Below are 26,460 nucleotides of genomic sequence, written 5' to 3' on the forward strand. Positions count from 1 at the left end.
CATTAATGTCCGTCCAATTTCCACCCCCCATGTCATGATAGGCATCATTTTTCTAGGAGGGGGAAACGCCCCAAAGTCAAAACTTTCGTTTTTAATTTGATGATATACTTACTATGCCGCAACTCAAGAACCGCAAGACATTAAAAAAAAAAAAAATATCGTACATTTATCGGCTTCCTTGACACATTTCCTAGTAATATCGATGCATGAATGAACTTTTTAAGAATTAAATAAAGTACACTTTAGTTAATGGCTAAAACTGGAAAAATATCGCTTATAGTCCTGCAATCTCACTCACCGTAATTTGCTTAATTCTGATTAAAGTTATGCTTTTAAATATCATGGATGGCATTTTCAATAAAACCTGCCACGGATAAACCCGTATACTTGCATGACTTTTAGGCCTACTCCATCTATTCAGGATAGGCCTAATTTATTTGCCTTCATCTTTATAGCTAATCTAAGCTCACAGTTATATTATAGGCCTACTAATAATTTATCTTTGGGGGATGTAAATAAGAAACAAAAATGAGGAGGTCGCGTCTTCAATGTTTGTCCAAATTTACACGATTGTAATGTAAATTTTTTGCCTAACGGGGTCAAAATGTAAAGGGAACGTAGGCCTATCGGACAGTGAAATCTAACATTTGGTGGAAAAGAAATAAAAACCTATTTGTTATGGCTTAGGCCTAATTAATCAACCGCCGGATCAACCGTGAAATTTGATGTCGACTTGTCTTAATCAAGTGTTTTGTTGCTCAAAGAAAAATAAACTTAGTATTCATTTTTAAAAATGGGCCATTGAGCCATTTGTCAGTTTTAGCTAAAACTGCCTACTTCTTATTCACATTGATCTTACATGTGGAAACGATGAGTCGAGGAAGCCACTAATCGCGTTTATAACGTTTATATTTCTTGTGTGTCAGCCCCGGGTGTCAGCTTTTTACAATAACGGTATTTTATGTAGGTCATGCTCCTCTCCGACCCGCCTTTGCCCCATTTGCCCCCCGCTACTGCTTAATTTCACCAGTATAATCAGGGCCAAGTGAACAAAAAAACTCATTTTACGCGATAAACTTTCGACGAAAAACTAAGTTTTTTCATTGAAAGCTGCACATATTTCCAGGGGTGTGGCCAACTTCCTTGGTCGGAGGGGACAAAATAAATATTTTTGGGGCAAAGATGAAAAAGAAATCCCGGTTTCATCATTTTGAACTCGCTATTATCGGTAAGATATTTACATTTTGTAGAGAGACTGCACAATCATGTAAAGTCTTCGAATTACCAAAAAAAGGCTTTATTTGGACTGTGGTATTTCACACTATTTTGGCCCATGATCGGGGTGAACTTTGTTGGGAAGCTGACTCCTTTGTCCTTTGCTTTTCCTTTGCCTTCCCGATTTTCTCTTTATTTTTTGTCAGGGGTGCATTCTTCCCCCACTTGCCCCCTCCCCCACCCCCGCTAGCTTTTATTCTTCTCATAACTCTGACAATTACATTTAGGCCCAGAATATATTTTGTTAAGGTCCTATAAAAAAAAATGTATAAAAAACCCCAAATGCATGGTAGGTTGAGGGTTACCATCCCGGAAGTAAGTCGTGTGCTGATCTATGGGCTACCAGAATACACATTTTTGCTTCTAAAATCCAAGTTCGCTGGAGCAATAATAAAATACAAACTTAAAATGTTTGGGTGATGGTTCTCCACGGTCTATTGCCATTTGGTCTAATACCATTTCGTCTTGAATTCCCGTTTAGTCTATATTCAATTGGTTTATTACCAGAAAGGCTAATTGCCACTTAGTCTAATAATCATATAGTCTAATGTCCATTTAGTCTAATATTGTTTGGTCTAATAACCGGTATGTTTACTAACCATAGTCTAATAATCATTTGGTCTATGTATACTAACCATATAGTCTAATAATCGAATCATTTGGTCTAATATTTCTTTAATAACCATTTGGTCTAATACCCATTTGGTCTAATAACCATAAGGTCTAACACTCGTATGGTCTAATAACCAGTTATTTCGTCTATTTATTAATAAATTAAATGCTTGCAAGACTAAATGGTTTGTAGATTAAACGAGTATTAGACCAAATAGCTATTAGACCTATTGGTTATAGACCAAATGAGTATTAGACTAAATGGTTGTTAGACTAAATGGTTTTAGACTTATTGGTTATTAGACTAAATGGTTATGGGACCAAATGGTTATCGGACCAAATGGTTAAAGGACCAAATGATTATTGGACGTAGTGGATATAGACTTAATGGGTTTAGACGAAATGGATGTAGACGGAATGGATATTAGACCAAATGGCAAATCCCCTTCTCAAACAATATGTGTTTCGGACCGTCCACAATCTGATCACACGCAGGTACTAAGGTAGAATTTTATATTTATATATTTACCAGATGGAGAGAGACCAGTTCGAAAGTCAGCAAGACGGTACGAGCGATCCAAGTCAACGCTACCAACGACTGGCCGATTTCCTCCTTGCTATAGTGTTGCGACTTGAAGGGGTACAGAGTCGACCAACACGTCAACAACGAAGACTGGACAACCAGCATCCAACCCAGTCATTGCAATGGTCGTCGATTCCATACCCAGAAACCATCAGACCAGACCATAATTTTCCAAACCCGTCTTCATCCCAGCCAGAGTCGTATAGAACACATAAAGCACCGAAACCAGACGGTCAGCATCCAAACCAGCCTTCATCCACGCGACGTTCGTCGTTTCTGTATCCAGGAGCAACCATTCCCGACCATCTTAAACCAGAATGTCAGCATCCAAACCAGTCCTCCACGCGACGTTCATCGTTTCTATATCCAGAAGCAACAGACCATCAGACTGCAAAATTTGACGCCTTGGTAGAGGCGGGCTCCTCATCACAGGAAGCAAACCTGGATTTTACTGCAATAAACATGGATTCAGCAGGTGAAGATTACCATGAAAAAGACAGTAAATGCCCATGCTCATGCGCAATATTTTGCACACCAGAAGCAGAAATGAACCAACGACATCTTTGGCCGGACACCATCAGCGGAAAGATGACAACACGAACACCGCAAAATGATATCCCAGTTTTGGAAAAGTTCTTTACGCCTGAAGCAGCTTTTCTGAAGATGCAAACAGACGAGATGGACAGTGGTGCCCTGCCTGACGAAGATTTCGGCTTTCCTGATTGGAGGCGGCTCAAATATTCCTTTCTTTCAGAAGCATCTAGTTTGTACCGGGAAGCATTGCTTCAGGCAGAAGGGGCAAGATTGGTGAAGGAAGTCGTTCACAGTGCCGTTTCAATGTTTACTCTGTACTCCGTACTGGTTGAAACTGCCGAGAAAGGTGTAAACTGGACAACGAAAGAATCACCAGATCTTCAAAAACCTAGAGTGACCTTTGACATCCCTGAAATTGAAGGCAATCGAGGTCAGAGTGAGTTCGTTGTACCACGTGGAAGTACTCCTTTCAGACCTGCTCCTCAACTTGCGGCAAAGAAGACAGTTGATTACCCTGAGCAATTCACGCGGATGGTGATTGATGAAGAAGATGATGATGATGACTCAATTGAGGAGCACCGGTTTTCTGAAGCAAGTGCACAAAAAAGTCTTGCACACACTACTCCAGCTGTTACATCAAACGACAGAATGAAATTACGGGAAGTTTATCAAGCGAGTCCGCCAGTTCCGTTTAGGTTGCGAACGAGCAATCCCGTCTGTAATCGACTGTTGAAGAAAGTTGTGGAAACGCAGTTTAGCGACGTCGAGTGTGTGAATGACGATGACTCTAACGCTGAAGACAAAATAACAGCAACGGGAGATGCTAAAACAGAAGCCACGTTTGAAAATAAAGAAATACAGACATCGAAGAACTGTACGTCGGCGACAACACAGACAGATGAAAACCTTGAGAAACGAATGAAGGCTGCGGATATTTCCAGCAAATCAAAACCGACTTTTAAAGACGTGTTAGCGGCAATTGACCGAGGAATGCAAACGGAATCGCCCCTGTTGAGCGTCTTTAATTCAGAAGTCCGAGACAAAACTGAAATATGTTTGGCGCCGAACAACCGGACACAGCTGACAAGTCTTGAAACACCTGCAGATATTAACAGACCAGTCGACTACAAGCAGCAACTAATAGGTCCAAATAGTTCTGTCATTCCTAGAGTAAAACTACCATTCCTCAGAAAAGCTCGCTCTTACGTAATGCTGTTGAGAAGCATACAAGTGCTGCTGATATCGTAACGGAGCTGGTGATTTTCGAAAGCAAGTGGAGAATTTCGTTTACAGAGTGGTTCACCAGGCAGTGGGTACATATTTGTTGGAGAGAAAGCTTAACAATAACCTGGCCCGACCAGATGATCACCACTCGGAAACCCATGGTGTGCATTTTAATCGAAACACGCCCAATGTTACGGATTCGGCGAAAGAAACCTTGAATATTGTCACGCCGACATCGAGCGACGATGTCTTATTCCACTGGTCGTCCTCTGCATTTGAGAGAGCAGCTGCTTCTTTGGCAGAGACAAATCGTCAGAACAGTTTCAAGTGGATGCCTTATCGAGAAGAAGAGGTAATTGGTCCAAGCCGAGTAGGGTCACTCCCCCGTCCTGTCTGTAGTCACGTAGAATCAACCAGTGCAGGTGACAGTATCTTCACCACTGAAGAAGACATTTATGTTTCAGCTGAGAGTGGAGGAAGTGACGACGAATATGTCGACGCGAAATCTCGGGATTCTGAGGAGGATGCTTCAGTCCTTGTTAGAGAATCTCTCCTCGAAGCAGTTGCAGTGAGGCTGACGAAATGCATCATTCATAGAAGCTTGCAGAAAATGAATGTAGAAAGCTTGAGAATCGCCAATGAAATAGCTGAAAACAAAACGGTAGATGGACTCGAGTCTATATTGGTGAGTGACGTGGTTTATGATGATGAGCCCGCGTATGCACAAGCAGACGTCAGTGGCAAAATAGACAGTGCCACTACGATTGAGACAGTGTCAGACAGCCAGGGTGAGTCAGGTTTCAGCGACGCACTAAGCTCCTTCAGTGATATCCACGTCGGAATCTTAGAAGACAAAGAAGACGCTGAAATCGTCAGAGAGATTGTTGATGACATATTGAATTTATCGACTATGAACAAAGTAACTGACAATCTGGACAAGGAGTGGTATGATTTAGCGATTGAGGAGGTAATTGAGAAATATGGCACATCCGAGTCGGAGGGGGAGAGTGGTATTTCGGCAGCTTCGTCGTATCACAGTGTCACAAGCGACATAACTGACATCACACTCTTTGGCCCTGACGAGGACGATATATCTACTGCTCCAGGTCGAGATATAACGGTGATAGGCATACCCAATATGGATCACAGTGTCACAAGCGACATAACTGACATCACACTCACGGGATCTGACGAAGACGATGTTCCTACTGCTGCAGATCGAGATATAACGCCGATAATTGAGTCGTTTAAGGATCACGATACACAAGCGAGTTCGCTTCTTAGCCATGATGAGGATACCATGCAAAGTCGAGATATTGCGCAGATATGTAATCGATCCAATGATCAAGAAGAGCCAGATTCGATTTTGGGCCTCGACGATCACACTGCTCCAGTTATAGAGATTACACAGAGATCTGATTGGTCCTATGATCAAAAGGCAAATAAAGACTCGATTCAGAATCATGACGAAGGCATAATTCAAATTCGTGACATTGAAATGAACTGTGAGTTGTCCACTGATCAAGGAGGTGATCAGAAACCGCTGCTGGACACTGATAATCATGTCAGTGCTCCAATCGTGACAACTGTTCTTAACATAGAACACAGAGCCGATGAGTCGATTAATAAACAAGAAACGGAAAACATGGAAGATGCGACTAGCTTGTCTTCAACGGATAACTCAGCATCAGTGATGACATTAGCTGCACTTAGAAGACAACTCGTCGGTGCAAAAGATGCTGCAGTGGAGGTACTTCATGATTCCCATACAACATCTGCAGAACGACCAATACCGTTCAGTTCAACAATAACCAAAGTCCAGTCGCAACAGCAGACAATAATACCGTTTGAAGTGGAACCAAAAACAGCTAATGGCTCGGATACAAAGACATCATCAAACGTAACCCAAGTTTTTAATAGTGAAGTTCATGATGTAACGAAAATCCAGAATATCAGATGCAAGGATGCAAATGACAGGGGAAGACCCACAACAGTTAAGAAGATGACAACACCAGTGACATCACCTGAACAAAAAGCTAACGAATTGGTCCAACAACAATCACCGGTGACGTCTCTCGAAGCATCATTCACAGCCGCATCATCCGTAGTGTCGTCCGCATCGTCATCCTCTGCAGATTCACAGGGACGATCAAGGGCGAAACGCGAGAGAAGCACAAGTGCTGGCGGCACACGAAAACGTCCTCGAGTAAAAACACGTATCTTCTTCTGGGAGAAGATTGGAAAGCGCAAGAAGACAAAGACAAAGAAAAATCGAGCAAAAGCGGTGGTCAAGCCAGAAACACCTACAAAAGAAGCAGTTCAAAATTTGAGGATATTATTGCCAGACAGACGTCATCTTCATCATCTCTCGATGTCAGCAAGAAGCAAGTTGCTATGACGAAATCACACGAGGGACCTTTTTGGTAGAACAGAGCTTTCTTTTTCGCTTTGCAAAGCGGAAGTGCAGAAGACAAGAAGTCGAGAGTCCGAAGCGACGATGAAGAATTTGAAGAAAGTCGAGCTCGTGACGAGGGAGCCAAATACGATGGTGTTGATGAAGAAGCGATGGAACACTTTGACGATAACACTGACAACTTTGTGCTTGCAATTTGTGATGACGAAATTTCATGTCTACAAGTGGAAGAAGCACAGATACATGTGTCATTGGGCCAAAGTAAAGACGAATCAATCGCGGATAATTCAGTTGCTGAGGAGAAAACCTCTGTAGCGGATACCAGTGATGACCGTAGCGACAGGTTACAAGCTTCGGATGCTGAAATACCGAGTGATGCCACAAATGAGGCAGCGTTAGAAGCTCTCGTAAAACCGAGTGAAAGTGAGGAGGAAATACAGGCGTGGATGGAGAAATGTAAGAAAATTAAAGGACGGACAGCTGAGCTTCTCAACAAACGCAAGGAAAGTGAAGGGTTGCAAAATGAGATTGAAAGTGATGATGATGATGATGATGGTGATGATATCAAGAAGACAAGCAATCCATCATTTTACGGTAGCCATGACACAGGAGATGTCATATTTCCTTTCGGGATGCATACCGGTGGCAGTCTACCTGACATGTTTAATCCCGACGAACACATTGCAGCACTAGAAGAAGAAAGCGATTACAGTGCTATCTCGGACGACATGATTGATAATCGGGTCAACACTGCATTGAAAGAATCAGAAGAGGTACTTCGTAAAATCGATGAGATACAAGTAAACGATGAAGGCATGGATAGACAAGTTATGAGACAAGAATCCCCAGATGATCTTCCAACTGAACAAGAAACTCTAGCCACAGATAGCTGCCCAAGTGTCGCAGCGTCCAACCAAGAACCTTTTTACAGCGCAACTGATGTCGTGGTTGAGGACAGCGCAGCGTTACAGCAAGAACCGGCGTTTTACAGCGCAACTGACGTCGTGATTGAGAACACCGTTACACCAGAGCAACAATCGTCGGTCAAAAAGAAAAAGAAGAAATTTAGATTTTGCAAAATATTCCGCTCCAAAAAGAGTAGAAAGTTCACATCACCACCAGCGCAGCGTCAAGCAGCTGACTCCGAGTCATCTATGTCAACGTCTACTTGTGTTGGAAGTCCAAACGCATCTGAAGATACGCTTCGTGTTTACTCACCAGGAGAAATAGCAATTGGATCTGACTCTTGGAGTATTGAAGGAGGTGCAGCACCAGCAGCAGGGAAAGCAGATTCCGATTCATGGGATGTTAGCGGGCCCTCGGAGGCATTGGCCAATGGGGTATCAGATATGTCGTCGTCGACAGTGGGAGATTCCAATGGCAATCATTACGATACTTCCAATGAACATGCTGTCGTCAAAAAATCTCTTAAGAAGCGACTGTTCCATTTTGGAGGACTGAAGAAATACAACAAGCCCAAGAATCTTCGCCCGAAAGGGAAGAAGTGACGAACTCTTTTAAGATGCGCGCAAAACAAATATTGTTCTTGATAACTTTCAAATTTGAATATTTTTATAAATAGGAAAAGTCCCACGCTTAGAAAATGAAATATGTAAATAATATCACTCTGAGGTGCAGGAGCAAGTAGAGTTTTTATGATTGATACATTTTGTATCTAAAGTAAAAGTTACATTTGGAAATCAGTAATCTTGATAAGACATTAATTATAAAACGTATATATACCTACTAGTATACTATCTACATAACTAGTATTAATGACGGCAATTGACGTTAAACCAACTTTGCAAAAGTCAGGAGGGTTTTTCTTCTCAGTTTTCAGGCTCATCAAATCTTTTGATTTACTTCAATATCCCTAACCCTGATTAAAATTCGTGATGATTTTTAGTTACTGGCCGGACTGCATCACAAAATACCAAATAAAAGAATTTTGGCCAATACTGCACATTACAAAAATAAAAAGTTCCTCGACACCGCACAAGCGTTTTCGCACCATAAGACAATTTTGTCAATCCAATCAGGGACAGTTCAAACACAGAAACCAAAATCATGGTTGTGCAGAATATAAAACGTGGGAAGGTCTAGGGTAAGTGTATTGGTGTTTTATGGCCAGATTTCCAAAATTCAAATCCTAACTACCAAAAGTTTTTTGGGTTGTTTAGTGCCTTGTAAGTCATCTGGCTATGTTTTATTGATCAGTAAACACAATTGGGTCAGCTGCAATACTGAAATAATGTTGAAGGCCAAACATATTTTATGTTTTTCATGCATTGGAAAGCATCATGCTTTGGCTACGTCTGTCACCTGGGCTAAAAAATTGTTTGCTTGCCCTCCAATGGGATTTTTAGGGTGGGTCGGTCGGTCGGTTGGAAAAAGTTTTTTGATGACTCACTATACTGTATATGCCTGTAGGCAATGAACATTGGTCATGTGGAAAAATACATAAATACTTCACTTCAGACCTTCAATACGCAAGATATAGGCCTACATCATTCATTTAGAACAACTGCATACTTTCAGATGCAAAGTTTATTGGAAACATTGATGCGTGAATTAGCAGTTTACAGTAATGATTTTCTTCTCTAAAAAAATGTTATTGGCCAAATTTAGCTTTGAAATAAAATTTAGACACAAAAACGTAATAACAAACCATTAAAATTATAAACTAACAACTAAAAAAAATTTTGGCCAATTTTGGGTCAGTCGGTGGAGGGCAAGCAAACATTTTTTTTGCCATATGTTGAAATTGTAAATAATCTTTTTGTAATATTTGTACAATATGTTAATTCTTTTTGTATAAAGTGTTTATTGATTACTAAATGATGGAATACGTAGTGTAAGTGCCGTGTCAAGAAAAAATTGTGTTGTTTTTTTATCTTCCTCCCGAAAAAATATTTCCTGAAACAAGACATTATTAATGAAATCGGAAAATCTTGAAATTTGAAACAAAGTAACCACATTGACACAGTGTTATATTTTTCATTAAATCGTTTTTAATTTAAAGCATAAATCATAATTTGCACATTCATAAAAATAGTGTCTTACCATAATTATGTTCTTGATTGTATATATTACTACCAATTCCAGAAAAATAGAGCACTACTTAATTTAGAATTTAAAAATATTATTGTTTTGCTAATTGAAACATATCATAATCCTAATTCATTAGTTAGTACTAACTGGCAAATAAAAGTCAAATTCTATTATTTTTGCAATTTGAGGGGAAATGGGCCAAAAACATGCACTTTTGCATGTTAACTAATAATTGCAGTCACAAAAGTAAAAGATTTGGAGCAAGACTTAAGGTGGCTGTGTACTCTCAGATATGCATGTAGTAAAAGTGCAATAACTTTGTAATTATTCACAAGATATATAAAAGTATACATTTTATGAAGGCAAGACATCAATAAATCTTAATATAAATACAGATTTGGGGTAAAACAACAATTATGAAGAAAATCACAAAAAGTGAGTTTTTGGCAATATTTGTTAGGTACATCATAACAAAAAAACACTCTTTCCAAAATATTTTATTTTGTTTTTAGCTCAATCTTGAGGCTCCATTCCAAAAACGGTTTTTTATTTTTTGATATTGGCCTTATTTTTGAGATATTGACCATATAAGGCATCAAATTGAACTTTTAAAATTCACAAACGCCTATTTGCACAAAATGATGCCTAAAATCATAAATAGACCAAAATATAAAAAATGAGAAAACCGTTTCTTGAGTCGATCATGCTTTTTACGATGATCATATTTGCTTACCTATAGATGCTGTATTTATTGAGTTATCGTGTACCTAAATCGTCATTTTACCGAGAAAATGAACATTGAAAGAATGGCCGTTGAAGTTTAAAGTGGTCACATTCTGCACTTTCATCGAATCTTACAGGAGAATGCGGCAGTTTTCGTTTTTCTACCTTATATAATGTGAACATCGGGTAAATCCACAGCCCCTTGAGAAGTTTGAGCGAAATCCATTCATAACTTGATATTTAAATCGGGGGAAAGAACTTGAAAAAACCCACATTTTATCAGCTAAAACGGAGCCATTTGACTGCTAGGTTTTTGTGAAATCAGTGCTTCCGTGGTGCTTCCATAAGATGCGCCAGCAAGATGTAGATACGCTATGCGTAGCGATTTGTGCGTTAACAAATTGCGCGACACTAACGCGATGCTTGGTTATGTGCTGCAATGTACCCTGCTGGTACAACAAAGATTTTCTTTCCTTTTCAATCTCAAATATGAGTGGAATAGTGAAATAAAATCCTTAAAATATTGCAGTTGGAGTTTACAAATCTGGATTTCATTCCTTGTATTTATAAAAAACATAACAAAGTACAAACTTATCAAAAAAAACTCAATTTTGCGAAAGAAACCATGTCTAGAGTACACAGCCGCGTTAAGTACTTAAAATCTGGAGTATATATAGGCCAAGAGTTTGCTCACAATTTTAATATTGTATGTTAATTTTAATATTGTGAAATGTGTTTTCCAAAATAATTTGATTTGCATTGGCTAACTGAAGGATTACGTTTTAGATTTGTTTCATTTGGGAAAACAGAATAATATTTTTAAATTTTTAATCACAAAAAAACCCAAAATAAGTGGTGTATTTTTCTGGAATTGGGAGTAGGTCTTACTGTAATGGATTTGGTCATATTCACAAAAGGAACTAAGTCTTGGGCTTGATTGCCACAGCATATAACTCCTTACAGGCAGTGTCAGCAGCATAACCAGCTTTGTTAGCGTGGGTGGGGAGGGGTGGGGCAAAGTCAAATTTTTGGCCCCATTTGTCGATTTTTTGACCCATTTTAGCCATTTTTAATGACACTTTACTCTTTGCCGTCCCCATTTTCATCACTGACAATTTTTGTGGTGGGAGGGGATAACTCCCCACTGGCTACGCCACTGGACATGTGTCAGACAACTTTGGCTGGTATGAATTAATTCAGTTCAAGACTATCAGACCCAACTAGTCGCTGAGAAAGGCACAGAATATATAAACAAAAGTTAGCTGTTACAGAAAGACTTTATATGACGGGATAATATGAAAGCCTACAATCTTTTATATGAAATTTGTTAATTCTTTTTCAAACCTGATTTTTTGGCATATTTGTAATGATTACACCTATCTCAACTTCTGCAGAAATGGAATCAATCAAATTTGTTTGTCATGTCAACAGAGCAATTATGACATAATGTAAGTCCCCTATAGAACTCCATGTTAAATGGCCAACATAGCCAACAGGTTTTCGGTCACTTTACCTTGTTAGTATTTTCAGACAGATACCTTTCCCAACAGTTCGAGGGGTCAGTGACACAAAGACGTAATTCCATTTTTTTTTGAAAATGAGATTTTGATATCAAAATTTTTAGAAACATGAGCACTTTCCAATAAACACATAGAAGTAACTCCATTTAGCACCCCATTGAAATCAATGGCCAGTGAAACAAACTACATAAGTCAATGTGGACCATTATCGTTAAACTCATTTTTCTCAGAATAGCCAAAATGGAGTTACATCTTTGTGTCACTCACCCCTTGAGTTAATACTTAATGTTATTTCAGTATTTTGAATAAAGAATAACAAAACTGAAATTTGATGGAAATTGTACATTATGGCTTTATCGCACCATTGTCAAATATAATTATCCGACATTATGGAGCTTAGTTTAAGTTTGGCTCTTGGAACTGAAAAGATATTTCTTTAGAATACAAAGCTTCTACTTGAGATGTGTAAAGTAATGTTCACATTTTTGGCATTATTAGTTATTAAAACCTACTGATCAAGTCAGTATCACTATACATTCTTTTAAGCTTACTTACAGTGGTGGTGCCAGATTTTTTTTTTTTTTTTTTTTGGTGGGGGGCAAAGTGAATTTCAGGGGGATCAACCAATTTTGCAAAATCACTGTAAAAGTGGAAATTTTTGTAATTTTGGGTTTTTACTGGGAGGCAAGAGTACGGACTGGGGGAATCCCCCATGCCCCCTGGCACCGCCACTGCTGACTTGTACATTATAAACCGCTTTGCCTTGATTTGCATGTATTTATTTAATTATAATAAATATTTTTGAGACATTTATGACAATATCTGATATTGTGGCATTTTACATTTGTACCAATACATTAAACAGTTCACATATTGCCATCAATTCAAAATTGTATATTTTCATGATCAAAATTGGAATTGGCATGAAAAATGCATCAAAATGAGTACAAACAAGCCTAGTATTGGTTCAGTTGTTCTTGAGATAGCTCTTACTTTTTGAGAAAATATCTCAAAATTTTGTATGTTGAAGCATATGGCTAGCATGCAGAGCATAAAGAAGAGTATGTTCAAAGTCGCAACACAAATCTTACATAATCCTGCAAATGCACCATGTCAGTAAACTAATGTGAAATACTTATTTATTTTAAAAAAAAATCAAAGTAATAATACTAAATTACATATTGCACATTTTTTAATCATTTCAGAAAGAAAATTTGACACTCTCCGATGCAAACAGCCTGCAGGTAGCAATTGGCTCTTCCATTTCTTCCACAGGGGGAATTAAAATTTCAAATGGAATAAACACATTAGGCAACTCTATTTAAACTCACCCTCCCTCTCTGGAAGATTCAGGTTGAATCTTTCTCAGAGGTGTATGAAATTCAAATTGAGCTGCCTAATGTGTTCATTCCATTTGAAATTATACTTCCCCTGTGGAAGATATTTCAAAATCTTCCACAGGTGTAGTGTGGATATTAAATGGAATAGCTGAAGGGATTTAGAGAGCAAATAAACAATAAGATACATGTAAGAAAAACTTTGTATACAGGCATTAGGAATTTTAGCAATATAGCATGCTTGGATATAGTGCAACCAGGGCCGTGACACTCGTATTCAATCCCTGTATAAAAAATGAAGTCACTTCGCCGACAGTTTGAGTGACGGTTGCTATGCCGGTTGCTATGCATCGAGGTGGTAAGCCTAAAACTTACGTACTTGTGAACGGCTATGATGCGCGTTACTGCTTTACTGGTCAAAAGGACATATCCTGTATTTGATTGACAGTTGCTAGGGCATCGAGGTGGTATATTAGTCTTAGTTTCAGACCTGCAAGTACAGGTACGATTGTAACATAATTTGAAAGTATGTTTATTTGTTTTAAGAAAGAAATACCATTTTCATCAAATTTTATATTAGTAGAGATAATATTAGACCCATATTTTACTTGTTTTATTGAATTTCAAGCTAATTTTATGTATGAAATGTGCACATTTAGACCGATACAGTGCAAACGACACTCCGTCTTGATCAAGTCTAACATCGTCAGGCTAAAATCTCCTCAATCTTGAACGACTGTCGAGGAAGTCTATTTTGAGCTATTTTTCCAAGATGTTGCGCATCGAGTACCAACGATTAGGATCGCGTCCAGCAAAAATACAGCTTATTTAGCCAGTCTCGTCATGGGGTAATCGGTTATAATATTTTCCTAGCATATTGAGCTAACTCCTCAGCTATTTGGTTTTTCACGATATGATAGTAATGGAAAGATTCGACCAAATGTTCGCCGTTTTTCGCCATTTAATATTTTTGGAAACGATGACGTAAACATTGCATCATCTCTTCCACAGGTAATACACTCCTACACGTACAGGGGTACCGGTACTATGCCATCACATGCATGAAGGCGCATAGGCTGAATGACTGACTTCATTTGCGCAAACGAGTGGCTTATCCTATAGTATATTAGTACTCGAGAATCCTTGGTGCAACTTGATGATAATAACTCCATTTTCAAATTTGGATAAGATTACATTGTATGTCACAAATGTTGACTATTGGATAGGATAGAGTATAGCACAAGTTTACAGTGCTTGAATGTACATTTTTGCATGCTAAATATCCAAAACAATCTAAACTGACTTTCACTTTCAGCAAAAATTGAAAATTTAACTAGCCTGACATTTTTGATATAATTCCCTCATCATCAGGATTCCAGAGACATTGTAGACTAATACTTTCAAAACATGTTATTAAAACATTTTTGTGATGAGGGTGTCTCACACATTAATTCATGGCAAGTAAACCTGGCGGAAGGTTTCCAGTACTATTTCTTTTCTAAGTCATAAACCATCTTAAAGTTTGTTTGACTTATAATTGGCAAAAGAAAAAAGAAAGACTCATAACATTGTGTATTGATATAGAATGACATGCATGAAGTTGGGCGCAGCACTTGCACTGGTTGTGCGTTGCATAATGCATGACTAGTACACAACAACCAGTAACAAAAACCAAATAATTTTAGCCAATTATTTAAGTTTAAAAGCTGTGTTTTGGAACAATTTTAGCACACATAATTATATTTTTCATTTCAGGAATCCTTACACAGGGCATCATACAGAGTTCAACATATCCTTAATCTATTACTGTGTACTTTGTGGCTGCATGATTTCATCATAAATATATGATTTGAAGCTTGCATCTTGTTTTGTTTTTGGTACACTTACATAAAACAAAGATGATTCTTTGTTAACCAAAGCTAAAAGCAAATAAAAATATCATAATAAAACATGTGCACCAATCAGTGACTTTCAGTAAAATAGCTTTAACATATAAAAAATTATTACACTTGCAACAATATTTGCATTGTTTTCTTTCTTACATTATCAAATTAGGTCAGTTAAACATAGTAACTTATATAAAATAAAACAGCCTTTGGGTTAGGTTTGACTAGGTAGGACTTCAAATCTGTTTCATGAAGTAATTTTTAACTGACCTATAGAAATGGCTGAATCAATAAATTTTAACAATATACAATATTTCATACTCTATGGTATCATGAAAGTTTGGACAATACATGGTCCCACGCAATAACAAAACCTGCTTAATCCAGGGTTGTGAATTCAAGCTCTGATGATACGAGGGTCATTCAAAATCTGCCTTGGCTCTTATACTTATGTTCAATAAATGGTACCTTCTTACAGCTTTGCATGATTATACATTGTGACACCTACAAATCAGGGCAGATGCCTATATATCAAGGGGTTCACAGAGATGCCATGTAATGATTCAGGCATTTTGGTACGCTGGGCTTTCTAGCTCTTACACATTTCATGCATAGTGTTGCATTTAGGGCTTTACATTTTTGCTGATTACAGTTTCTGTGGCTATAGCTTGATTATGGCTATATAATCATAAGGTGCCCAGTGTTGTAAGGATTATTTTGGTATCAAAATACCATTTTGGCCAAAACTGCACCCCTCGATATGTCTTCTTTTTTTCAAATCTGTACAAATTTTCTGTTTCCAATGCACTGAATCTATCTTGGTTTGATTTTAGTGCATCAACAAACAACAAAACAGAGCGGGTATTATTCAGATTCAGCCTCATATTTATTATATTGAAACAAGATTACTTCACAAGATATGCCCACAGTTTATAATCATGAAAAATATTGGAGAGCAACCACTTACAGAAATTGAAATGTGTGAGATGAGGCCAAACTTTTTAATGACCCTCATAACTTGTGACTACAAAAACATCCGCAGTACATATAAGATAAGGAATGCCAGGACAATTACAGCTGCAAGAGTGCCATAATGTGTGAAAGCCGTCACTGGAACACTCTTCACCGTCTCGTAAGCTTTGGACCATTTACCAGGGCCTTGAAGTCGGTACTGAGCTGCACCACAGCTGCCTACAAGTAACCTGAAAGAACACAATAGAATAAAAAATAACAATGACATTTGATATTGAAAATACAGATCCAAGCACTCATTCCTAAAAATATCTTTATGAGTAGCAACAAGATACCCTATTTCTATATCTAATTTTGTTTTATTCCTAGTATAATACCTTTTTCAAGATGTTAAATGGTCATGAATTTTAGGAAAGTATGACTTGAAACAGGTTAAACTTTATTATTACAAATTATGGAACTAAAACGGAATAATAGTTGGTTGCATAACTCATTCTACAAGCAACAAAAGACATGGAGACAAATATTGGGCTATTCCAGTTGAAATCCACACTACCCCTTTGGAAGATTTTGGAAATATGGGGAGTATGTTTTTTCAAATGTAATTGGTCAGTGTTAATCATTTTGAAGCCCATACTCCCCCTGTATTATGGCTTACCTATAATCTTCTACAAATGGAGCGAGTATTTCAAATGGAAGTTATAGAATTTGTCTATTCTAATCGAAACTCATATTCCCTCTGTGAAAGACTTCAGCTGAATCTTCCACAGGGGTAGTGTGGACTTTAAATGGAACAGCTCATTCCTGTTCCTACTGAGATGTTCACTGAAACACAGGTCAACCCTCCATCTAGGCACACCAAAATCAAACGTAAAAAGCTTGACCCTGTTAACCACTACTAAGCATACAGTATAATTGTATTCAAATCCTCTCAATTGAAAACAGCCTGGTCACGGTTGTAAGACACATGCTAAATGACAAACATTGGTAAATGGGCCATTCCATTTAAAATCCACACTACCCCTGTGGAAGATTTAGCTAAAGTCTCCCACAGAGGGAGTATGAGTTTCAAATAGAATAGACAGTTGTTTAACTTCTACTTGAAATACTCACTCCAGTCGTGGACGATATAGGTAAAGTCATAATACAGGGGGTATGGGCTTCAAAATGATTAACCCTGACCAATTACATTAAAAAACATACTCCCTCTGTGGAAGATATTTCCACAATCTTCCACAGGAGGAGTGTGAATTTCAACTGAAATAGCCCAATGATATTGATCCTGCTATAGACACTATACTGACCTCCAGGCAAGAGATGGATGCCTCCAAAATTGAGGTTTTGCTCCAAACATGGCTGTGACCTCATCACTGTAGATGATAGGATCCCTCTGTATGGTGTGACGAGCTGAGGCAAAGTATCTCTTTCGGCCCATTTCCTGCAACGAAGGTTTACCACAAACAAAAAAATGAAGCATGATAATTCCAAAAATAATCTTAACCTGACATCAAGAAGTGTATGCCGCTTTTGAAAGCCATTACGGAATTCCAACTAAATAAGATAAGAGCTTTAAATTTGTAGCTGTAGGTATGTGGTGTGTAGACAAATGATTCCAAAAATCTAAAATTACCTGTTCACTCTTCAAATCATTCTCCATACTGCGCTTGCTAGGTAATCTTATGGTACCTCGACAGAGCTCTGCAAACCACCTGGCTTGAGTCTCTGCCATGCTAAGAATACCACCTGATGCTGGTTGCAGGAAGCCAATGAATGCTAATGTATGACCAATAACAGGGCTGAAGACATTCTTGTAAAGCTGTTCAGTGGATAAAAAAAAGTATAAGATAATAATTTTTATTAATCTGCTCATTTGAAATTGTATTTAGTATCATCACTACCTTGCTCTGTAACCATGTGTGCAAACTGATTAAATCTTATTACTATTCTTTGGTTCAACCACAGAATTAGAGGAGAACCAGGACTCGACCGCCATCTTGATACAGGCATGGAGCAAAAATTGGGGGTATTTGGTTTCCCTGGGAATGCGCTCGAGGCATTCGTTGTCGTGTAAGTGTGACATGGATGATGGGCGCATTTAAGGACGCTCTTAATGCACCCTGCACGCGAGTACCAAGAAGCTTCAGATGAGACGCAGAGTTGTTTTTGTTCATCTTCGCAAGCACTGTCGGCAGGACCTGAATACCCCAATTTTCTCCCCATAGCTGACAGCGCAATTGTATGTATAGGGTGTCATGGTTCTCTTTCTCTAATTCTGTGGGTTTAACTCAAGTTTGGTAGTGTTGTAAATGGCTTTTTGTGGTAAGTCTTATTTCATATTATACTAGTCTCTCACCTGGATACTATTGGAAGACTCGTCCATAACAGTTTGTTTGATTTCATCTGATAGGAAAGGGATGTCTATATGATAGCCGGTACAGAAGATAACATGATCCACTTCTATAGAGTCTCCATTGGTGAAATGGACACATTTTCCTTCCATTTTAGATATATTTGGATGGACCTGTAGGAAATAAAGTGTAAACATGTAAAGAAATGCACTGCAGTTTGTAATATTGTAAAAGTTGACATTATTGTGCAATAAATATTTTGTGTTTGTTTTTAAATTCATGATTCTGCCATATTGACATATTGAAAAATACAAGTTTTCATAAGGTTGCCCAAAAAGATGATTCAGTATGATAACCTTTCTTAAAGCCATTTATGTACAATTTTATAATATGAAATTGGTTAATTGGTTATTTCTGCATTTTGGGTAAAGAATAAAAAATAAAATTGTAAAAAATCATACATTATGGCTTGAAATGTTCTAATTGGCTTGAACCATACATTATTTTAACTAAGTTTCTCTTTTTTTCCATGAGCATTTAAAAAACAGCTTACCTTCAGGTTGCCACGTTGAATATGGTGAACTAGAGTTGGGCTGACAGTTGGTTGAGTTTGTAAAGCATGCATCTTTGGATTTAAATTCCACCTTCAAAGTGTAAGAAAAAATGAAAATGTATAATCTTGTATTGATTTCATGACTCCAAGCCTAAACAATTAGAATTTCTCTACTTTATTCACAATTTTTGTTTGATGTTGTGATGAGCCCTTGCATGACAAAATATACTCCTCTGGTTTTTTTTATGTGGACCGGAGTATAATGAAGCAGGCCACACAGTTGCAGAACAGTGAATGTACAACACATCAATTTCAAATTCTGCATCCATTTGTAGAATGGCTTTCCAATTTGTCTGGACCTGAATATCCTATTTATAGTCCATTTGGCTTCCTAAAGGCAGTGACTTCAGTATGATGTTCCAGTGTGCATAGTATTCAAAGAACTGGGAAATTTTATAGAACTGCATTGTGTGCATTCCGACTACAACATGTATATTTGAAATTATGAATTACAAACGTTTTATTAGTTGGTAATCAGGCCGTCAGTACATCTTAGATGGCTGGCCTTGGAGAAAATTTTTTTGGTAAACAATAGACAATGTGTGAACTGTATGTGCATGTGAAGAAACAAAGTACATGTTGCCCCCAATCTAATCTGCCTGTTTATGTCTTTTTAGATTCTTGAGCACACTGGGCAAAACAAATTTGGGTCAACAATTCACAACTTCGGTTGGCAAAAAATATTTTGAGAAACTCACACTTTAATTAAATTCAATTTAATAAAATACAAATACTTACTTTCTGGGATGTCCTTGTAATAAAGCTAGTACTGTTTCAAATATAAAAGTAGCCAACTTCCATGGTAACCAGAGGAATAATCGACATGCATAGTGGTCAACCGGGCAACCAAAGATGTAATTGGGAACTACCCATGCCCCGGATCTTGTGCTCAGATGCACTTCCTTGCACCTATTAAATAGAGGAACAATATCACAGGTTAAAATTAATGAAATTACTATTTGAGTGATCTTACTTTGAGAAAAATGAAAGATGTACAAAATTGTGTGCTTCCTGCAATGTTTATGATAAGGGATAATGTGAAATATCGGACCCAATCAGACCAAAGTCATCCAAATGAAAAGTAGATCAGACCATTTCACATATGTATACATGTAGTCTATGGCATAGGATTGAGAAAAGTTGTTGAATTGGTGGAACTTTGCAACCAGGATCAGTTCCCCAAGTTTTGTACGGGTTACAAGACAATTAGCAGTAAGGTCATTGTCCAAGGGAATTTCAAGCTTACTCAATTTTTCCAAGCAAGCGTACTAAACCACCACCAGGGTTCGAATCCGCAAGCTCTCACACCATAGTCAAACGCCTTATCGACCGAGCTAACTTGACTGCTCTCTGAGAAGTCCATCTGTAACCTGAGTTTTCAAATTAGGGTTAGGGTTTAGGGTTAAGGTTAGGGTTAGTGTTATGGTGCAAAGAGTTTCCTATATATTTATACCAACTTTTCAATTATTCTAATCTAACTGACCAAAATCAATGAATATTTTGCCGATTCGATTGCATTTTTATGATTCACATAAAATATTGCTTGGTTGTTCCAAGCTATTGTCACCTTTACTTTATGATGCTGATGGGGGGGGGGGGTGTGATTATTCAAATGTTTTCTGACATTGATTTGGCTTACTTATAAAATACTCACCATGCCTCCATCCCAGTAAACAGACCCTCTACAAACATCTTCTTACCTTCCTTCTGTGATGGCATTCCCTGCAGCATCTACAGCGCTGTTACCAATGCCAACAATAAGCACACGCTTGCCAACGAAACCATTGCTGATAGCACACTTGTAATCAACACTGTGGATAATTTCTCCTATATAGGAAGATAAATATTAAATATAAAATAAGATATCATTTGAAAAAGAACTTGATGTCATGAAGATCCAACTTCTTTCAAGCTAATAGGATAAAGGAATGTGGATTTCTAGGAAAGGGTTGTTAGAAATGTACCAGAGGTGTCAGTTTGCTCCCTTTCTACATGTAACAAAAGTACCCTTTATTGGCAGCCGGCTGAGAAGAAGTTTGATTGTCCCCAATAAGGAAATGGTTTTAACAAAATTAATTTTAAAAATCATCTTTAGCTATAAATCCTGAACATTTAGAATAACAAACTACATATCCACAAGTGAACTGTGGATCATTCACAGCTGCATCTATTTACCCAGCTTGGATATGTGCAAACACAATGCATACACATAATACACATTGGTAAATTGAGTTACAAATACCCAATACTAAACGTAACTTCACGAAGGGTCACTGTAGTAAAACTCTATTACTTACAAGTATGAAGGGTACTGTTCGTACTTGACTTGTCGTAAGTTACAAATGATTTCCAGACTTACAAAGCTTCAGCACAGTTTAGTGAAATGAACCCCTGGTTGGGTAAGCAAAGCAAGAGTGTCTACAGCAAGCTGTTATACATGTAGGACTTCCATATTGTGGACTTTGGTGGGTTTTTTTGGGGGGGGGGGATATCTTACCAGTGCATGTCCAATGTCCATGATTTGTTGTGTTCAAACTTTCAAGAAGTGTTAGAAGCAAGTTCACATTTACTGCAAGCACATATATACATGTATATGTATCAAGGTCTTAGGTAGGATTTGAAGGTTTGGGTGTGTAAATTAAAAAACCTGGGTGTGTAAATTAAAGATTTGTGTAAAAGTACAATAGGCCATGTGGGCACAAACTGGGTGTGTATTTACAAATTTAGGTGTGTAAAACACTCCCTACACGGCTGGCTGCATAAGCCCTTGATTTGTATGCATACACTGTACACCTGATCTTAACCTCCCTCACACACATACCTTTAAAAGATTCTTGCCCTGGGAATTTGGGCCAACTTGGTTTGGCATGATGTCCACTTGCTATGGCAACAAATTTGGAAAGAATGACTTCTTCATCCCCGACTTCTACACAGCCACCCTTCCCATCATCCTCTACTCTGACAGTAGTTATCTTCCATCCATCTCCTGTTGACAAACACAAATAAAACAACAAATTGTCGTATTAAATTTTTACAAATTTCATCATCAAGCCATTACAAACAGCTGATGCAGAAGCAGGAGGAAGCATCTGCTTTTGCTTAATTTTTTAAAGCTTTTTAGCCCTCCATCTGTGCTAAATTAAGGCCATAGCACTCAAGTTCAATCTGTGCTATTTCACCACCTGCCAGCCTGAAGTTACTCTAAACAAGTCAGCTTACTTTTTATTTGTACCTTCTTGGTGTACAACACCAAATCTTTGTTTTTGCACTGCACCAACTGCAAGGTCACAGCAACCCACTTCCAGTTTAGCTCAATGAGCTGTTATACATGTATGTAAGAAGTTAATCACTGAAGACTGAACAACTGGTTTCTGAACCATCAGTTTCTTTTAACAGCAAAAGCATGCTACTTCATTTGTTTTAGCATTCATCATCATCAGTCGGCTGCGTAGCTTTCTCCAAATATTGCGATCTTGGGCAAGCGAAATTATTTTGTTTGGCTGCAGCATCCCTTCAGTATCTCCCAGGAGGTGCTGGACACACTGTACTTACATACAGTGTGCGCTGCTGTCAGGGTTTCCTCTTCCCGTCTGGTGTAATATAAAGGGCAATATTATTTCTCAACAAATGAGTATTATCAACTTATCTATATTGTGGACTCCTTTGGTCTCACACCTACAGAAAGCCAATCACATAATCTCAGAAGGTATGACACTTTTCCATTACATATGGCATATGCATTTGCATCAACAGTATGTACAGATAACCTTTCTTATCTAATAGTTCATTATTGACTTCACCAATATTCCACATACCTTGCCTTTCCAGCTTCCGAGCCTGTGTTTCAAATCGTATAACTTCATTCAGCTTGTTCTGCATAGTGTAGTCAACAATGTATTTGGCCATGTCTGTGTTATGCGGGAAATCCGGAACATCATCAGGAAATGGGAAATCAGAGAAACAGTAGTTCTGCTTTGATACATTACTGCAAATTAACAAATAAAAAGATTGGTCAAAAACAGACTTTTTCAGTGAACCTTATTCAACCTAGTAATTAGCACCACACAGTGTCATCGCCCCGACATCTTCATGGCAGAAATCGCCATGGTAGGTTGAATCCAGCCACGCATGGCCATTTTGTTCCGACCTTTGAGACGCATAATGAGCCGAGGGACATCCGGGTAATTGACCTCTCTGTGTGTGAGTGAGCATGTATACACCATGATGATGTGAATGGTCATACACTGCCTCCACGAGCGAGTGGAGCTAGTCTACGCTGTGCTATAGTTCGGCACATATAAAATCAGAATTTTTGTAAGTTTTTGAGTTCAAGATGCAAGCTTCTTTCTCAAGACTCAAGCTAACGACTATCATATCCGTTCAACACATATATTCAAGTGCAAGGAACCAAATCTGGCTTCTTTAGACTAAATAAATTACGGGAGATATTCATCATTTTCTACCCCGGTATCCAAAAATTTATCATCTGAATATCAAATTGTGCATACAATGTAGCACATTCACATGTATCGATCCCGGGTATTCATTTCAGTGTCTCTGCTGTATAATGTAATTATTAACCGGGCGATGTCGGTGTGCACCATTTCCCAAATTATAGCGCTCTTGGGAACTCAAAACTAGAAGCTTAATTTATCACAGAAAAACTATATCTATGCATCCTATCTCTTTCTTCTTTTTGAAAATTGATAGGCAAAAAAAGGGTCGTCTCCCAATTTTTTCTGAGTTTTTAGTGTACTATTTCCTTGTTTTTGCCATTTTGTTTAAATTTTGTCTGATATCTAAACAAACAAGTCTCGCCTGCTTTTGCGATTCCTTTTAAGTAAATGCAACAACACATGGAGACCCTGAAATGACCTTCCAAAAATGTTGACTGTACCCACAAAGTTTCATGCCTATTTTTTATGATAGTTTAATTTGACCTCATCTGACCCCTGGATGATCCCAAAATGACCTTCCAAAAAATTGGCTCTAAATGTTGACTGTACCCACCAAGTTTCATGCCCATACAACAGTTTTCGGTAATTTGACCTCAGATGACCCTGGGTGACAAAATGACCTTCAAAAAATTGGCTCTAAATGTTGACTGTACCCACCAAGTTTCATGCCCATACAACAGTTTTCAGTAATTTGACCTCAGATGACCCTGGGTGACCTTGGATGACCCTGAAATGACCTTCCAAAAATTTGGCTCTAAATGTTGACTGTACCCACCCAGTTTCATGCCCATACGAGTTTTTAGTAATTTGACCTCAGATGACCTCTGGGTGACCTTGGATGACCCTGAAATGACCTTACAAAAATTTGGCCCTGTCATGTTATACACATGAGCCCTGGATATGAGCTCTTTTGACATTCAGTCTTGTGTTATAAATACATGTATGCGACCTTGTACACAAGAAATCAGGAAGGTTCACACAAAAGACCATTGAAATTGTTTATTTGTATTATTGATCACTGATACTAGTATACCTGAATAATTACTAGTCTCACGCTCAAATTCTAAGCTCAAAATATTTTTTTTATTTTTTAGTCCAAATATTTCTCATAATTTTGATGTTTTGATATACCGTACATGAACTGTAATATCACAATTTACTAATATTTATTAAAAAAAAGCGGCTGATTTTATCCATATGTTTAAAAACCATTAAATTTGTAACACTTGATTAGACTTTTTTCTGAGAACTACAACAGTATAATGTTCTGTGCATTGAGAGCGTTTACAGTCCCTTCTCTCAGACCAGGCACATCTCATTTCATGACGTCAACTTTTTTCTAGGTCAAATCTGTCTCATTCGAACGAACTCACCGCATAAGTTGGTTTTTGCGGAATAGGCAATATAGTAACGAATAACAAAATCAAAATCGTAGATTATAGGGCCTACTGAGGAGGGCCTTCTTGTGAGAAAACATACATAGCCTACCATATTTCATACATTTGTATAACAATCAAGTTCCATTTAGCTAAAAAAGCTTAAGCAATGATGAGGTACAAAAGATGAAGACATTATAATTGTACAAAATACAAGCTTAAAAGTTATCATAAAATAAGAATATATTTATGAACAACAATTTTAATTAATATAGTCCTACATGTACATATGTATGGCGATTTAATTTATCTTCTCGGTCGGGCCATGTCACATCCATTCACTCGGTCGGACATCCGGGAACATTGTCCCCTTTGCACAAGCGCGTGCATAGCAACCAGCTCGAGAAAGGGGAACTGAACATGCGCACACATCAGCCCGACCAACAGGGCTGTCAACTTTTTGGAATTGCTTGGCGTGAGACAGAGGCGTACCGGGATTTGCCGACTCCAATGTTCATTTTGTACCATGATTATTTGAGCCATGGCGCTCGAGAATGTGAAAAGCGGGGGGTAGGAGCAACAAATTATTCATGACAATGCGTGAGATTTTACTCATTTTGCAGCTTTTTGCGTGAGATTTAATACCTAGGCGTGAGATTGTACTGTACTACCTTGGCGTGAGACCGTGAGAAAGTGACCCAATGCGTGAGACTCACGGCCAATGCGTGAGAGTTGACAGCCCTGCCGACCAAGAGAATTCATGCATATTAATTTAGAGTGAAATCCATGAAACAACTTATCGCAATTTTTATTTGCAGGGAGTCGAACCTGGTACAATAGAGTGATAGCTTGTGATACATTAGAGAGTTCAGTGAATGCGATTGTTGTTTTCACTCCAGTGCTATTGTCAGCTGAGGCTGAGCCGGCCCGGTTCATACCCGGATGTCCGACCGACAGAATTATAATATAGCCGGGACTGATACTGATCTAGTCTTTCACTCTTTCTGAATACATGGAATACATACAGTCCGAATAATCTGTCCCAGAATTAAATATTCATTTTACTGATGCCATGATCGTGTTCCCAACATGATCATGATGTAAGCTTACATGTGTGTAAATCTCATGACCCCATAGCCGTGTTCACGAAATACCCAAAGTCCTCCAACTTCACCAGTTCGCTCTAAAACCACCACATCAAAGCCAGCATCTCGGAGACATTTTGCTGTTGCAAGCCCAGAAATACCTGCTCCTATAACACATACATCTGTACTTCTTTGTCTTTCAGCCATGGTTTTTTTCATTGACCTACAATAGGCCTATTAAAATGTAATTCTTTAGATGGCCTATTCCTGATACACATGTACACATCCAGCTGATCAGCACCCACATGACCATCTGTGTCAACATTAATACGTTGTTTACAAAGGGTTGACATCCTGCATGTACGAAACCTCGCATTTTATATGGCAAGCCAAAATGGCCAAAAATGCTTTAAAAAAATATTAGGCCAAAAAAAATAATGTTTTGGTTCTC

The 26,460-nt window shown here is 38.1% G+C and overlaps 1 protein-coding gene across 1 annotated transcript; it reads right to left on the bottom strand.

The window, feature by feature from the left end:
- Positions 1-14,970: 14,970 nt before the first annotated feature.
- LOC140155342 (flavin-containing monooxygenase 5-like) lies at positions 14,971-26,280 on the bottom strand. The gene is made up of 10 exons (XM_072178141.1): positions 26,035-26,280; positions 22,907-23,076; positions 21,913-22,077; positions 20,792-20,918; positions 19,830-20,000; positions 19,032-19,122; positions 18,484-18,651; positions 17,761-17,946; positions 17,435-17,568; positions 14,971-16,360 (listed from the first exon to the last, which is right to left on the bottom strand). The coding sequence occupies exons 1-10, from the start codon at positions 26,226-26,228 to the stop codon at positions 16,183-16,185; spliced, it is 1,584 nt and encodes a 527-aa protein (XP_072034242.1). The 5' UTR covers positions 26,229-26,280; the 3' UTR covers positions 14,971-16,182.
- Positions 26,281-26,460: the final 180 nt, after the last annotated feature.

This window comes from Amphiura filiformis, chromosome 6, assembly GCF_039555335.1.
Source record: "Amphiura filiformis chromosome 6, Afil_fr2py, whole genome shotgun sequence".
Lineage (NCBI taxonomy): Eukaryota > Metazoa > Echinodermata > Ophiuroidea > Amphilepidida > Amphiuridae > Amphiura > Amphiura filiformis.

Excerpts from the sequence above, each read along its gene's own strand:
- LOC140155342 (XM_072178141.1), bottom strand. The coding sequence starts at position 26,228 with ATGAAAAAAACCATGGCTGAAAGACAAAGAAGTACAGATGTATGTGTT. Across the intron at positions 17,947-18,483 it reads AGTCTTCCAATAGTATCCAG|CTTTACAAGAATGTCTTCAG; the intron begins GTGAGAGACTAG and ends TCCACTGAACAG. Across the intron at positions 17,569-17,760 it reads ATGATTTGAAGAGTGAACAG|GAAATGGGCCGAAAGAGATA; the intron begins GTAATTTTAGAT and ends CCTTCGTTGCAG.